Source organism: Armigeres subalbatus, chromosome 1 (assembly GCF_024139115.2).
Source record: "Armigeres subalbatus isolate Guangzhou_Male chromosome 1, GZ_Asu_2, whole genome shotgun sequence".
Taxonomy (NCBI): domain Eukaryota; kingdom Metazoa; phylum Arthropoda; class Insecta; order Diptera; family Culicidae; genus Armigeres; species Armigeres subalbatus.
The window spans coordinates 304735966-304753168 of NC_085139.1; the positions used below are offsets into that span (position 1 = coordinate 304735966).

Consider the following 17203-nt stretch of genomic DNA (forward strand, 5'->3'; position numbering starts at 1 on the left):
CTTCTTTCAAGAGGCTTAAATGCCTTTTTTAAAGTGGCTCGAAATCCAGATCAGTAAAAAAAGGGGAAAGAGGTTTGTATACTTAGTTATAGAGCAATGATTAAATCTCCTACTTCATCAGTGCTCATCAGTCCGAAAGTCCAGACTCTTGACGATGAATTCAATGATGTTATTACAAATGAAAAATAAAGTGCACAACGTTATCTCTTCTGTTTCAAGATTTTTGTCGGCATATTCACATATCCTTTCTAATTTCCCAGACGCTCTTTATCGTGATGTGTGCTCGTCATATTGAGTGGTGCAAAATATAGAGTAGACACATGTCAATGGCCTCAAAAGCCAATAATGTGCCGCTCTCCAGCTCATCACCGGCCTTCGGATGCAAGAATGTAAGAAATTCCTTCTCGCTACCCTAAATAAAATCAGGATGAAATCGGCGGTCCGTACTTCCACAGGTGTTACAATGTAGCACCCCAAATAGAAAATATCTTCATTTTCTCGCCTCTCTCAAACTCGTAATGGACATTAGACGCACACACACAAACGTCTTTATAGCAGTCCGTCGCCTGTTCGATTTTCCATTCCGGTGCCGATACCGACCGAATAGTTTCTGGTTTATGATATGATTTTTTCCACCTTGCTCTTATCATTTCCCGCATTGGAGTAGTTACTATTCTTGTTGATGAAAATCGTAGTGTTTTCAAACCTTGTGTTAAATATTTTGAAATCACATTTTTTAAAACGTTTCCCACAAATGTTCGAATTCGGATATTTTTATCAAATGGAACTAATTTTTCATTTTTATTTTCCAAATTTCAACCCAATTACCCCAACGCAATGAGAGGCCGACGTTCATTCGAATGATTTTTTTTTTCGAGAACTTCAAATTCTCTCTTTACTTGAAAACAAAGTAAAAACAAATTGAGTTGAGAGAATACTCGAAGGATGCACAGGTATGTGTGAAACCATTTTTTTAGATGCAGGAAAAAAATCAAAGAGCACATCCAAAATTGACTATTCGGTACTTGCAGTCATACGTTTTCGTCAAAATTATGTTGCCCAACTCTGCTCTGTTGACTGCTTGGGCGCTCACTCTCTCCAGTTGCCATCGGTATGATTCGGTATCTATACGAGATGAGGTGTACAGCACGTAGCCAAAAACGAGCATTCTAATAGCCTCTCAACCATTATCCACAGGCGGTCGTCTCGTCGGGGTGCGAGAGATAATTTCGAAGGGTTGGATGTTGGTTGGTTGGAACCGCACACTCGATATACAATCGAGTTTATATGGGCGCCTTTGGACAGGTGCCGAAGAGTGTGCCGACATTTTTGGCGGGTTATGACGATCGCCTTCAAACTAGAGGATGGTTGGGAAGTATGAAAACTGTTGCACACTACCCGATTCAACTAGATTGATTGGGTGATTTAATTTCTCGTAGAATTAAATCTGACAGCAATGCGCGTCTGGATTTTTTGAATATTGAGCAGCACAACATTGCATTTGAATGTTATCAATCTAACTGGGAATAAAAGTGTCATAAGATATGTCCGATACCATACAGCCTTTGCTTAAGGAGATAATTTATTTAATAAATACAATATATCCGTCAAACCATCAAAAACGCCTGTTAACCGATTTTAGGCAGACAAATAGACGCATTTCTGGAGCTCAATCGTTTATAATCCTCCAATATCTAATTATTTCAGATGCTCAAACATGTCTCAGAGAACCATTTCTGATGCCGTAAAGCGATTGCATAACAAAATTGATACTCCAAGTAAACGGTCAATAACTACCTTTTGTTTGAAAGATATAAACCATTGAACAGGTAGAATACTGCTTCTTTCATTACTAAAGGGAATACAATGTTAGATGTCTACACAATGCAAATGTGATGAATTGCCGAAACTTAAAAAAAAATCTTTCCACTTACCGATTTTGGTAGCTGTAGTATTTGGCATCCCGCGGGATTGTGCACAGCTGCTTGCCATAGCAGCACAGCACCTGGGGATTAAAGGTATACTTCCGACCACAGCAGTAACCCAGCGATTGCATCACCGGATCGATCTCCTGCTCGAACACTTCCGACAGCTACATTTTTGCGAAAAGAAACAAAAACATTCCACCATCGTTAAGCATTCCGACTTTCTCCAAATACCAAAACTCACCTTTGTGCAGTACCGATAGACGCGGGACGTCTTCCGGTTGTACAGCCACGCATTGTCGAACATGAGCCACACGTCGTCCACGTATTCCCACGGGTCCGAATACTGGCCGGAGTCCAGCTTCTTTCGGATCGTGCTAATGTCCATCGGTTTCCGCACAATTTCGAAGTAGTCCGGAATGCCCAACGTCGTCGGATCCACCGGCATGCGGAACGGCATCGATTCCGGCTCCTGCGCATTGAGTTTTTCCAGCGTGGGAATAAGCGCTTCACGCAGTTCTTCCGGTTTGAAGGCTGTTTTAACAAAGCATAAAAAAATAATCAGTTTCCACCATGCAATTAAAACAAAGTCAGATTACTTACAGCACTTCTTCTTGCTGTCGGCCGGATCCGACTGGATCGGTTCGGGAAAGACCTTCGGTTCGCTTTTAACCACTGCATTGACGGTAGCACTGCTAACGCTCCCGCTCGAAGGCGACATCGGTTCGTCCTTGCACTTGACCAGGTCCAGCTTGCTACTGCCGCCGCAACGGCCCTGCTCGGTTCCATCCTGGCTCTCGTTCGTATCCATGGGTTCAGTCTTGATTTCCTGCTTGATGCTGGGGCAGTTGTCGTTGTTGACGCTTTTGCCACCACCGGCGCCCGCTCCGGAGCCGCTGTCCGACGTGTCCATATGATTGATGTCCGGTTCGGATTTGATGTCCTGTTCCTGTTTCAGCTCCAGTTTGCCGCCCTTGGCGCTGGATTCGTTTCCAGACGTGTTTGCAATGCCCGGCTGGGAGTCTTCGTCCTGGTCCCGCGCTGCTGCTTCCAGGGCGGCCATTTGAGAGCTCAGTGACGACGATGAGGAACGATTAACGGTACTGCTGCTGGTGATGGTGGTGGTGGAAGGTGTGATGGATGAAGATGGCGTTGTGCTGCCAGTACTTCCAGAGGAAGCCGTCGTCGTAGTCGTAGGCCCGCTAGACGCTGTACTGGTTACGGAAGCAGCAGATGTCGTCGCTGGCATGCTACTGTTGTTGGATAGGGCGCCCATGGCAGGTGGCGTCGAGATCGGGATGGGTGACGAGATTGGAGGTGGAGGGGTCGGTTCCGGCACGGAAGCAATCAACGCCGACACATTCGGCGTATTTGGAGTGCTCACGGGTGGAGGCGGAATCGGTCCATTTGGAGTTAAGCTTGGTGAAGGCGACGGAATTGGAACACTGTTTCCGGCGGAGCTCATGAGATCTCCGCCGCTGGTTGGGGTGGTCGGCATTTGACCCAGGCTATTCCTCTGCTGTTGAGCATTGTTTGAACAGTTGTTGCTCATCATTTGGTTGCCGTTGAATGTGTTGTTATTCGGCTGCATGGAGTTGGACCCACTGCTACCGAAGGGTGATGGGATGGGAGGTGTGACGGTTTGGTTCATGCCACCGGTGGACCCGGCCATGGAGTTCCCTTGAGGTGTAGGAACTGCCACTGCACCTTGACCGCCGTTGGCCCACTTTGCCTTCATGATGGCATCGAATTGCTGTAACCCACTTGGTGAACTGTCGGCAATGGAGGGACCATTCATGAATTGGGAGGCATTTTGCTGCGATGATGGCGGCGTCATTCCTGGCGGGTGATTGTTCATTCCTTGCTGTTGCGACGTGAACGGAGACAGACCGCCCGGTTGCACCGTTTGCTGCTGTTGTCCCAAGCTGTTTGGACTTGGTCCAGGCTGAGAGACGAAGAGCTGCTGCTGAGGTTGCTGTCCGGCGTTTATTTGCATTCGATTCTGTTGCATGAGGTTGTTCTGGTTCAGCATGTTTGGTCCAACTTGACGCGGCATCTGCATGACGTTGTTGGCCCCCATGTTTGGACCAATCATTCCCGGAGCTTGATTTGGATTCATGGGTCGGATTTGAGCGTTTCCACCCGGTTGCTGGAGCTGCTGTTGCGCTTCCGCTTGCCGTTGTTGTTGCTGCATTTGCTGTTCTTTTCGCTTTTGCCGTTTTTCCTCCAACTCCTTCTGGATTTTGTAGATCTTCTCCGCCAGCAGGTGATAGTATTCCGACCGGGAGTTTGCCATTTCGTACATATCTCCTTCGACCTTCTTCGCGTACGCCACCAGGTTGTACATGCGCTTGTCGAACATAGTCGAGGGGTCAGGTGATGGGAAGATGGCTTGAACTAACTTATGGACGAGGTGATTTCGGAGATCAGGCGTTACGGAATGGTGCCAATCTTTGGTGCCTTGCACTGGAGCAGCGATCATCTGGTTGGCCGGGAAGTTGCCCCCAGCGCCAGCAGGTCCGCCGGCATTGGCTCCACCGGGTTGCTGCTGCTGTTGCTGAACTGGACCTTGGCCGTCCTGATTGAACAAGACATTGCCTGGTAATGGAATGATATTTTGAGATTGATTCTGCCCTTGCTGCTGCTGTTGCAGCTGAGCGTTCGGTTGTTGCTGCTGTTGCTGAAGGGCGGCAGCCATCTGCGTTACTTGGTTGCTTTGGTTTGATCCACCTGGAGCTTGGCTGGTGATAGGAAGTCCACCCCCTGGACCAACACTAGAGGCATCACTGGTGGCATTCGGGAGTACGTTGTTCATCATCTGATTGGGAGGAATCATCATTCGCACGGCTCCTTGAGGTTGGTTGGCACCCAATGGCATACTTCGCATGCCGCCGACCATTCCAGGGCCACCGGGTTGCGGTTGCTGTTGTTGACCAGGCATGCCACCGGCCACCTGCGGAGGCATCTGAATATTGCCGCCCATCGCATTCGGTGCCGTAGAGGACGGGCACTGGACTTGATTTCCACCAAGTTGATTGAACTGTCCGGGCATCTGTCCGAGTTGAACTTGCCCTGGCTGACCGGGCTGTTGCTGCTGTTGGTTAGGATCCTGTCCGACACCCTGCTGCAATTGGTTCTTTAGTTGGTTTTGTTGATTTTGCTGGTTTTGTTGCTGTTGTTGCTGCGCTTGCTGTTGTTGTTGATTCTGTTGTTGCTGTCCGGGTTGTTGTGGGCCCTGCTTGTACTTGTTGGTATCCCGCAGAGGTAAACAAACCGGACAGTCCTGTCGAGCGCAGGTCTTCCAATGGTTGATGATTTGTCGCGACGAGGAACAGTGCGTTTTGGGACAGTTCTTCCCCAGTTGGCAGGATTGCATGTGCTTCAGGACTTCCTTCATCGTCCGACAGTGTGCCAGGGCACAATTATTGTTGTTGGGGTTCTCCGCCTCCCTTCGTTGACATTTGTGAGCGTGCAGCAGTAGCACCAGCTGCTGCTGGATGAGTTTTTTCTTTTCCGGATCCGCAAGCAATTGGTAACCGGAGCCACTTTGAGCTGGGCCTGGTTGCTGCCCGGCCGTGCCGGGAGTTACTCCGGCAGCTCCCACCGGACCTGTCGGATTCATTTGATTCATTGGCTGGTTCTGAGTAGCTGATTGAGGCCTGATAGCGGCCGTTGGTATTCCCGATTGCGGTTGCGCCGGTGAAGGAGTAGGAGGTTGCGCCTGCGCGGCTACTCCTCCTTCATTGACTACATTCATTCCTATCCCTGCTCCTGGCATGATATTACCCCCGAGGGGATTTCCCATCCTCGCTCCGGCCATCGCCATGTTGGGCATCCTGTTAATCGTTGGCGGAGATACCCGTACCGGTGCTATTCCTCCTGGATTCATTACACTAACATTCGGCTGCTGGTAGCCCCCGAAGGGTCCTCCCGGTCCAATTTGATTCATTTGGTTTCCCATTCCTACAACGTTGTGGTTCTGCATCAGATTCCTTAAGCCTTGATTCATATGCCCAGGCCCCCGCGCCATGTGCTGTCCTGGCTGACCTGGCATTCCTATTCGGCCTGGATTATTCAACGGTCCGTTCTGCATCGCGTTTGGCAATTGATGCATCAGGCCCGGATTCGGTCCACCTGGCTTCATGTTGTTGTTTATCACAATTCCACCGCCGGTCATCACTCCTCCGCTCAGACCCATGGTGGCGTTCGTCATAATCGCACCAGCTCCGTTGTTCTGCGCGATGTTGTTCATTCCCAGCATTGCCCCGCTGCCCATCGAGCCCACCACCACGTTGTTCGCCATGCTCTGGTTCATCGGCATCAGGTTTGGGCTCTTGTTGGCCATCGGCCCAATCCCGATGATTTGCTGACCGGCCATGTTTTTGTTACCCTGGGAGGACGCGAATCGAAAAATGCATTGAGCGGATCATTGAAGCCATTATAGAGAACAATAGACATACCTGCTGCTGCATGATATGATGCAGTTGCTGCTGCTGTTGTTGCTGGTGCAGTTGCTGCTGTTGTTGCCGCAGCGCCATTTGCTGGGCCATGTTGGACGTTCCCCCGGGGTCGTCGCCGCCATTCATTTGCGGTCCCGGACCCGGTCCTGGTGGTTTGTTGCCACCGCCCAGGGCATCGACCCAGGTGTTGTCGCCCATCAGCTCGTCCGGGAGGTGGCTCTCCAGATCGAGAATCTGGTCGATCGATGCGATGACTTCTGCGGAAGACGCGAGAGAACAAGAATGGATGTTATTTAGAATGGTCTTTGAATATAGATAAAATTCATTCAATAGGCGTGTTGAGCTTGAGATTGTTCCAAGAAAACGCAATGGAAGACTTCCAAGAACAAAGGACAAAATGAAATCCGGCTAAGGAAAATTAGCAAACTTTGGGCAACGATTATTGTCTACCTTTTCATATTCATTTCATACATCTGAATTAAAACTTGAGAAATTAATAGGACGGCAATCATGACCAGTTTTCCAGATCCAAGCAGAACCTGCAACGCCTAGTTCCTCACACCGTCTGATAAACAACCTGACAGAAACAGCCGAGCAAGCGCATGAACTCCATTGATCAAAACAGAAGACACTCACTCTCATTCTCTCTCTCTCTCCTTTTCTCTTCATACTTCCCCTTCCAAAAACCAATACAACTGCAGTGTTCTCTTTTCTCGGAGCAGAGATGCTGCCACGAAGGTGTGTGCGTGTAGCCTCACTGGCGATTGGCTGAGCGTTTATCAACACAAAACAGGTGAGCAGGAGAATGTTCATTCGTTTGCAACAACAACAACGTCGTCGCGTCGCGGTGCACTCAATCGCCATACTCTCACCCGGATACCCTAACAAAACACATTGATGTTGTTTCACATTACAAAAAAAAAACTAATTTTAATCCCTTTCAAAAGTACTATGCAATTGTATTGCATCAATAAAAACTATTAAAAGCTTTCAGTTAGTATTCTACAGTACCCAACAAAGATGGGACATACAAAAACAAACGTAGCGGTTGAAATTACCATTTCGAGGATTATATTTAAGAATATCCACCAACGATTTTCGGCTGTTAACAAATCCATTTGATTTTACCATGCTTGCAGTGAAAATCAACCTAAGGTAAGGTCATGTTGTAACATGAACTAAAATAGTTAATAGGTAAGTTAAAATCATACATTCGATAACGTGGAGAAAGGTGCAGGAAATCTCGTTGACGCATTGTTCGTATCGGAGCATAAAGATTTAACCTCATGAGAAGTTCCGGAGAGTCAATTTCACCAGTCATGATTTTGGCCACGAAGGCAACTTGCCATCTATTCCTTCTCATTTGAAGAGTGTTAATACCAAGTAGTCTACATCGGTCCTCATATGCGGGAAGATGAGCGGGATCCCTCCATGGTAGGTGCCGAAGTGCATAAAGCACGAATCTACGCTGCACGGTTTCTAGCCTTGAGATCCAGACGCTATGATAAGGGCTCCAAACTACAGCACAAAGCTCAAGGATAATAGTCTTCAAAAAGTTTGAAAATGAATCCGAGTTGCCGATAATAGCTTTTGCGATGATGTCGTTTTAGTGCGGCTTGAATGTCATGTCTTGATCCAGTGTGACTCCCAAATCCTTAATCCTATTCACTCCCTCAAGGGTAGTACCAGAGGTACAATAGTCAAAAACTATCGGCTTGTGTTTCCGATAAAAGGAAAAAGCTTTACATTTTTGAATACTGAACGTCAGGAGATTAGCCATCCTATCCACACGGGATTGCAGTTCTTCCCATTCCTCGATGCTGTTGATAATCATAAACATTTTAACATAATCCGCATAAAGCAAACGACAACCAGGAGGTAGAAGTCGAGAGAGTTGGTTGATAAACAGCGTGAACAAGAGAGACCCCAGATTACTTCCTTGTGGTACACCGGAAGTATTGGAGAAGTATTCAGACTGCGAAGATCCGATTTTGACAGAAAGTAAACGGTTTGACAGATATGATTTGAGCCAGCAGTCAGCACACTAGATTCCATGGTCGACGCGGTCGAACGCTGCTTTCAAATCCGTATAAACTGATCAACTTGAACACCGGAATCCATGGTACGAACACACAGCGAAACAAACTCTATAAAATTCCTTACCTTGGAGCAAGAACATAGGGATGTGATGCCTCTGTAATTTCTAGGCTATTTGATCGGCGGTGGCCCTGGTGGCATTGAAGGTACTTAGGAAATGTCGAACGAACAAATTACTTTTCCAAGATGCAAGCACGACGGCAGACCTACTTCCTTTCGTTTGAAGTTAACAAACGACTAAAAACTTTTGGGGTTTCTACGGAGTGATGATTGGCGTTCGAAACGCGTAACGACGATAAAGGAATCGATTGTATACACGATATGCAGTACGGGAACGGTTGAACTCCTGTTTCGTAATCAGCGTGCGATTCTTGCAGTACTGTCGCAATGCTTTTGCCCTACTTCGCTTTAGCCGACGCAGACGACTGTTCGACCAGGGAGGCTTAGGCTTCGGACGACACAGGGGCACGTGCTCCGCAATTATACGACGAATTTGGCGAGTGAAAATTTAAATATATAACAGCATCCAGTGGCGTAGCCAGAAAATTGGCTGGGGGGGGGGGGTTTCTGAACATTTTTTTTCATCGAAAAAAACATTTCTTCTAAAATTGTTGTCTCTGGGGGAGGGGGTTTATGCCCAAAACCACCCCCGTGGCTACGCCACTGAGCATCATCTACACAGACGTCAAGCTCGATGGGTGGCCAGTCAATACATGAAGATAGCATCACAAATACGATCACAATCAGCTCGGCGGTAATCGTACATTTGGTGAACGTCAGAAGCATCGTCGAATGGTGCAAATAGATTTAGCTGCATTGTTGACGAGGATAAAATCCAGAATGCGACCATTTTTGTTCGGGACTCCATTGAACTGATAAATTCCCCAAGAGTTCCGAATAAAGTTTCTGCATAGAATTCCTTCAAAAAATCCTACAGAAATTATCTCAAATAGTCCTCAGGATTTCAACTAGAATGCCTACAATTCCCCGGAAACTCCGCCACGAATACCTTCGGTTTTCCTCCGGAAATTCATCCTGAAATTCCTCAAAGAAATCATCTGGAAATTCATCTAGAGTTTTTTTCTGCATTACAAGATTTTATCCGAAAGTTCCTCAAGGAATCCTTTGAAAGTTCGTTCAAGAACTTCTCCAGAAGTTCCTCACGAAGCTTGTTCAGGATTTGCTTTATACGTTGTGTACGCGAGGGAGAAGGCGGAACGAAATAAAACGCGGCGAACTATTTTTAATAACTAAGCGGACTGTACTTTATTTTTTTTCTTTTGTTTGCGTAAAGACACGTTTTTAACTGCTCACTCTGACGGTTTCTTCTTGAATAGAATCTTCTCGTTGCTGTGCACGAAACAGGAAGTTAAGGTTGGCAGCGTGTGGTGACGACAGCTTGGCAATAGGTTGCGTGAGGGATAGGACTGCGCATAGGGTTGAAATGCACGGTAACATCCTCCCGGGCCTTGAGGCGAATGCCTCAATCCAGAGGAAGCGGAACCAATTTGTGCACCGCTCGTTGATACTCATGTTGTCCACGACGTACGGTAACAGTGCGCACAACACCGTACTGATCCGGATGGGATGCGATAATCTTTGCAAGTTCCCATGCTGCAGGCGGCGTATTATCATTTTTAATCAGCACCAGCTGTCCCGGAACCAAATTTTGCTGAATTGCTTGTCACTTGTTTCTTGGTTGTAGTGTTGCAACGTATTCGTCTCTCCAACAAGCCCAAATCTCGTCTACGTAGCGTTGAATGCGTTGCCATCTGTTTAAACGACCCTCCTGAATGTGACGGATGTCTGGTTCAGGTAGTAGATTGAGCGGTTGGTTGATAATAAAATGCCCCGGAGTGAGGGCCTCGCAGGAATCAATTGAGGAAGAGAGCGCACACAAAGGGCGTGAATTCAAACAAGCCTCAATTTGCGTCAAGACAGTAGATAGATCCTCGTATGTCAGCATCACATTTCCGAGCGTTGTTCGAAGATGTTTTTTCATGCTCTTCACAGCCGCCTCCCAAATTCCTCCCATGTGGGGAGCAGCTGGTGTGATAAAAGTCCATTTCACTTTCAGGTTCGATAGATATTGACTTACAGCCTCGTTGAACTCGGGTGACTGTAAATGCTTCCGGATCTCACGGTCTGCACCCACAAAATTCGTTCCATGGTCAGACCAGATTTCGCTGCAAAGCCCACGACGACCGCAGAAGCGTTTGAGTGCGGCCATAAAAGCATTTGTGGATAGGTCAGAAACTGCTTCAAGGTGGACTGCCTTTGTTGCAAGACAAACAAAAACAGCCACGTAACCTTTTACCGTTTTAGCTGTCCGAAGATTGGAGGAACGTAGAAGAATTGGGCCCGCATAATCTACCCCACAATGCACGAAAGCGCGAGCCGTTGTAGTTCGTACCGAAGGTAGGCTTCCCATTAGCTGTGTTGCAGTTTTACCTTTCATTCGACAACATCGCATGCAACTCGCCACAGAGCTACGCACCACAGTTTGGCAGCCAACGAGCCAATATCGCTGGTTGAGCGTCGCAATCATCAAAGTTGGCCCTGCGTGCAAATTGCGGAGGTGAATTTCTGACAGAAGCAAGTTTGTATACCGGTGTTCCTTCGGTATAATCACTGGATGGCGGGTGTCGTACGGACGGTTGGAATTGTGAAGACAACCACCAACTCGAAGAGTACCATCAGCATCAATGAAAGGAAACAATGTCTTGAGCTTGCTGATTCCATGAAGAGGAAGGTTCCTGTCCAAACAATCGAGTTCTTTCTTGAAACATTCGCGTTGAGCCGCTCGCGCCAGTTGCAAGCAAGCTTCGTTGATCTCCTTTGGTGTGAGCGGTCCTACTAGGCGGGCTGTACCATTTCGACGAGCCAGACCATTATGCCGCAGGCGGTTTATCCAACACAAAATGCGTCGAATACGAGCCAAATCCGAATATCGATTGAGCAGAAACGTCAGTATTTCATGGCAACCGTTGGCAGGTGGAGTAACATTTAATGTTAGACACAGAGATGCCAGATTTGAAGACATGTCTTCAATTTGAAGACATTTGAATGTCTGTGAAGACATTTATTTTGTGAAGACATTTTGAAGACTTTTCAAAATATTTGAAGACTTATATACTTATTAGAAGATACTTGAAGACAATCAATAACCCAGCGAATAGTAAATACAATTTGATTACTTACTTATAAATTCTGCGACCTCAATATGTAGACTATATAAATATTACAAAAGTTATAATAGTCTTTGTCTCGGGCATAGAATCTCAAACATAAAAATACATTCACACTAGCCGGTTGATAACTGCAACGCATTTTAGACCTCATACGCTTTACTTTGAGCTGTGCGTTGATTAAAAAATTCTCGATGACAGCATTTGTTTAGGGCCGATGCCCACGTAGCGTTTTTTCAACGCTGCGTGCACGTGGCGTTGAAAAAACGCAGTTGTGCAACGGTGCGGCGACGCTGCGTTACCGCTTTTCTTGATGCACACATGCGTCCTTTTAACGCCGTGTGCACGCAGCGTTGAAAAGACGCTACGTGGGCATCGGGCCTTATTTTCCTTGGCGGCGGCATCGTTTTTGATGTGTCTGTGAAAATGTATTTCGATCATTACATCGGAACGCAATGGCCGATCTAATATGCGGCAAACATAGAAAGAATTCGTCTATGACTAGATTTAATCTACGCAACCGTTGAGCTACAACCAGATTTTTTTTTCTAAATTCCTTCTGAATTGATCTGATCTTTTCGGCATTTCCATTCCATCATTCAACATTCCCCTAAATATCCGTCAAGAAACTCTTTGAATTTCCCGTGGATTTTAAAAAGAATTTTTCAGTGAAAATTAAATACAGTGTTGACCCGATTTTGTCACTCCCCGATTTTGTCTACCCCCGATTTTATCACGTTTTCGATCCGATTTTATCACGTCCCGATTTTGTCACGTTTTCGACCCGATTTTGTCACCCCAAAAAATTTTGGCATTCTTTTTATTTTCGTAAATAATACCACAAACAACACTGATTTTCATGAAATAACATTTACCGCCTGTAGTTTATTACGAACGACTTCTGAATACCTGGAAAACATTCTGCAAGCAATTTCGACAAGAAATAACGGGTACCGTTCACGCATTTGGCCTTTCCAAGACATGAAATGATTCATATTTGTGGAATGAATTTAAAAAATTGGAAATATTTTTTTTCCAATTTTGTCACATACCCTGTTTTATCACCCCAAAGTTCACCAGGGGGGGGTGATAAAATCGGGATATTACTGTAGTTTTTTTCGTGTAAAATAAGAAGAATTTCCGATGAGGAATTTCTTGTCTAAATTTAAGAGAATTGAAATTGAAAATTCAGATAAAATTATCGATGAAATTTATAACAATTTCCGTAAAGAAGAAATAAATGAAATCCTCCAAATATTAAGCGGAAAATTGTTTTGATGTTAAATGGATATTTCTCAGAACTTCCATGGTAAATTACTACAGGAAAATGTTCCTAAAAAAACCAAGGAAACTTGTTACATACTTTCGTTAAATTCTTCCTTGAATTCCTTTGGTATTTTCTTTGTGAATAATTTTATGAATTTCTCCAAAAAATCGTTCTGGTATTCTTTCCGAAATTCCTCCAAAATGTCCTCCAGGAATTTGTTCGGAAGTTTCAGGGATTTCTCAAAAAAATCCTCCAGAAATTCCTTCCGAATTTCCTCTAAGAGCTCCTCCGTAAGATCGTCCAAGAATTCCAGCGGAAGTATATCCAAGAATTCCTTTGGAAGATCCTCCAGAATTTCTCCGGTAGTTCCTTCACGAATTCCTCCAGCAGTTCTTTCAGGATTTCCTCCGGAAGTTCGTCTAGAAATTCTTCAAAAGTTCCCCAGGAATTCCTGCGGAAGCTCCTCCAAGGATAACTCCGGAAGTTTCTCCAGAAAATCCTCTGGAAGATTCTCCAATAATGTTGCCGAAAGATTATCTAAGAATGCTTCCGGAAGTATACTATGGAATTTCTCTGGTATTTCCTTCAGGATTTCTTTCGGAAATTTCTGCAGCAATATATCAAGAAGATCCTCCAAGAATTCCTCGAGTAGTTTGTTTAGAAATTTCTAAACAAGAAGGAATTCCTGTAGGAACTTCAGGATAAATTCCAGTGGGATTTTCTGGAAAAATTCCTGAAGGATTTTCTTGATGAATTTCTGAAGAATATTATTACTGAAGGAATTGCCAATGGAATTCCTGAACACCGGAAATTCCTTCAGTAATTCCTAAGGAATATCCTTCAGCAATTCATCAGGAGAATCCTTTAGGAATTTCTCTCGAAAATCCTTCCGGATTTTATTTTGAAGTTCCTACAGGAATTCCTTCTTAAGTTTCTCCAAGAATTCCTCCTGAAATTCCTCCGGAGGTTTCTGCAATAAATCCTTTGGATGTTCCAACAGGAATTCATCGGGAAATTTCGTCAGGAGTCTTAGAAGTAATTAGAAGCTCCATCCAGAAAAAAATAGTTTAAGTAATAAGAAGCTCCATCAAGGATTTATACGGAAGTTGCTCAGAAATTTATCCGGAAGTTCCTCAAAAAAAAAATCACGGTAAATTTTGAATCCCTACAGGGTATTCTTTAAAAATAAATTTGGAAGAATTCCACGTGGAAATTCAGTCTGGATAAAAATCCGGCGGAATTTTAACCAGACTGAATAAAAATCCAGGGAAATTCGTTATACACTACCTCGTGAAAATTTTAAATTAAATATAAATATTTAAAACTTATATAAATTATATTTAAAAAAATATTCTCTAAAATTCTAACAATTTGAATGTAAAAAAAAACATTATTCCACATCAATAAAATAAGGACTTGAGTGAATTTACAATTGATTTTGAAATTTCTCGCTAATAATCATAACTTTAATATTTTAATATTGAAGACATTTGAAGACATTTCTAAACGACTGTGAAGACATTTGAAAATATCATCTGGCATCCCTGGTTAGACATGTCATCGTGGTTCGCCTCTCGAGCTGATCTTCGTCAATTGAACGAATAGAATGAGCAGGCCAATTGTCTTCTGTCTCCGACAGCCAACCGGGGCCCCTCCACCATAATGGGTGTGTAACCAATTCCAATGGCGTGATGCCTCTTGAGGCGCAGTCGGCCGGGTTATCTCTTGACGGTACATGGCGCCAATGATTTCTCGGGAGATGCTGTAGGATTTTGGAAGTGCGATTGGCTACAAATGTTTTCTACTTCCTCGGTAGCGACGTGAGCCAGTGCAACACGATCTCGGAATCATCCCACGCAAACATTTCCACCTCCAAATGGGTAAATGATTCTATCACCTTGCTCATTAAATCGACAAGTAACTCGGCTGCCATTAGCTCCAAGCGTGGTAATGAAATCTGTTGAATTGGAGCTACTCTGGTTTTTGCCACTACCAGATTTGTGTCGATCCTACCATCTTGGCCGATGGTGCGTGCGTACACGACAGCGGCGTATGCCGCTTCGGATGCATCCGCGAATCCATGCAGTTGTAACTTACCTCCAGAGTGTGGAAGCCATCGTTTGATTCGAATCTTTTCTATATAGTGTAACGTTTCCTTCAACGTAATCCACTCCTCTAGAATAAAGGCGGGAAGTGGATCGTCCCATCCGAGATCGTAAAGCCAAAGGTGCTGAAACAATATCTTCATTCGAATAGTGATCGGCGCGATCCAGCCGAATGGATCGAAAAACTTCGATGAATCGGACAATAGTTGACGCTTGGTGTTTGTGCCGTCGATATCGAACGTGAGTTTAAAGCTGAAAGTGTCCTCCTCAGGTGACCATCTGATCCCCAAAGCTTTAACGACATCGTCTTGTTGCGGAAGCTTCAAAGAAATGGGTTCGTCTGGCATTGCATCACACTTGAGAAGCTGCGGTGTGTTGGAGCTCCACTTACGCAAGACAAAACCACCGCTTTGTAGAACCTCGGTGATATCGTTGCGGAGGAACTCTGCTTCGTCGATGGAATCCGCCCCAGAGAGTAAATCATCGACATAGAAATTCTTCTGAATCCGTTCTGCTGCGAGTGGATGTGATTCCTTGCTGTCTTCAGCAACCTGTCGTAAAGCAGCCATTGCTTGATATGCAGCGCTTGCCGTACCATAGGTAACAGTGAGCAAACGATAATGTTCCAGTGGTTGTTCTGGACTTTCACGCCACACTACTCGTTGGAAATCGGTATCCTCTTTGGCAACTAGAACTTGCCTGTACATTTTTTCGATGTCGGCGCAAAAGGCAATCTTGTAGGTGCGCCAGCGTGTAAACACATTGAAAAGCGGTTCGTTCACATTCGGTCCAACCAACAAGCGATCATTGAGTGACACTCCAGATGCACTCTTACTCGAAGCGTCGAATACGACGCGAAGCTTAGTCGTGGAGCTGTCTGCCTTCCATACGGCATGGTGCGGAAGATAAAACGATTTTTCCGGTGCTACCACCACTTCCGATGGAGGTATTTTTTCCATATGACCGAGAGCAGCATATTCAGACATAAACTGTCGATAGTGTTTTTGTAATTCCGAGTCGACACTAAATTTTCTCTCCATTGCCTGGAACCGCCTAATAGCAGCGGTAGAAGATTCGCCTAGTTCCGGCTTGGAACTATCCCAGGGAAGGCGAACTACGTATCGCCCCTTTTCGTTACGGGACAAAGTAGAGTGAAAGTGATCATCAGCACGTAACTCGTCAGGGGTGAACTGCTTAGCTTTAGGCACTTCTTCCACCTCCCAAAATTTCCGGAGCGTTTTATCCAGATCAATTGTAGTCGCTAGGCCGAGCATCGGGCGACCGCTGGTGGCGGGTAATGTTTTGAATTGGCCACCGACCAAATAGCCGAAGACAGAATTTTGTGCAATCGGAACGCCTTGATCGTCGTACAGCTTTCCCGGTTCTAAAATGGAAAATAATGCTTCTATTCCCAATAAAAGGTCGATCTTACCGCGTTTGTTGTAGTCTGGATCTGCAAGAGGCGCTTCGGCCAAGGCACTAGTGTCGATGTCAAATTGTTGACTCGGTTGATCCGAAACCAGATGATTCAGGATCAAAGCTTCTACCACGATGATGATACGATCGTCGAATCGCGATGAGATTTGCAATGTGACTGCTCCCGACGTCTTGCTGGATTTTCCATCTGTGATTCCGCTCACCAGAATGCTGGCATTGCGCCTCTCCAGGCCAAGACGCTCGAATGCTTGTTTGCTGATTAGTGAATTCATGCAGGCTGAGTCCACCATTGCCCGTGCTTCATGAAAGACACCGTTCTTGCCCAATACTTTAATGGAAGCCGTTGGAAGCAAACTGAGAAAGTTTAGCGAGCAGTTGGGTTTGAGATCCGTGACATACGATGCCACCGAATCCGCTTGCTTCGGTTCGTCTGATTTGGTGGTTTGTTGATTCTTTGCAGCTGCCGTTTTTTCGCGGAGCTGGCCAGAATCAGATGTACCGATTGTGCAGAGCAGTGAATGGTGTTTCTGTTTACACTGTTTGCACACTCCTGCAGACGTGCAGTTCTTCACAATGTGAGTCGCTTTCATACAATTGAAACAGAGCTTGGCTCGCTGAATCAATTCACGCCGGTCATGCACCGACATCCCTTTGAAACTGGCACACTGATATATGGTGTGAGCTTCAGCACATTGCGGACAAGATAACTGCGTAATTGCATGGA

At 45.5% G+C, this 17203-nt stretch overlaps 1 protein-coding gene across 4 annotated transcripts in view; it reads right to left on the reverse strand.

Moving 5' to 3' along the window:
- LOC134207864 (histone lysine acetyltransferase CREBBP) overlaps positions 1-17203 on the reverse strand; it is a 76970-nt gene that overhangs the window by 43057 nt on the left and 16710 nt on the right. For all 4 annotated transcript variants that reach the window (XM_062683820.1, XM_062683822.1, XM_062683819.1 and 1 more), the window contains 4 exons: positions 6386-6642; positions 2529-6315; positions 2170-2459; positions 1935-2092 (listed from right to left, as the gene is read on the reverse strand). In XM_062683820.1, coding sequence (XP_062539804.1) covers positions 1935-2092; positions 2170-2459; positions 2529-6315; positions 6386-6642 — 4492 coding nt within the window. The remainder of the gene's footprint in view (positions 1-1934; positions 2093-2169; positions 2460-2528; positions 6316-6385; positions 6643-17203) is intronic.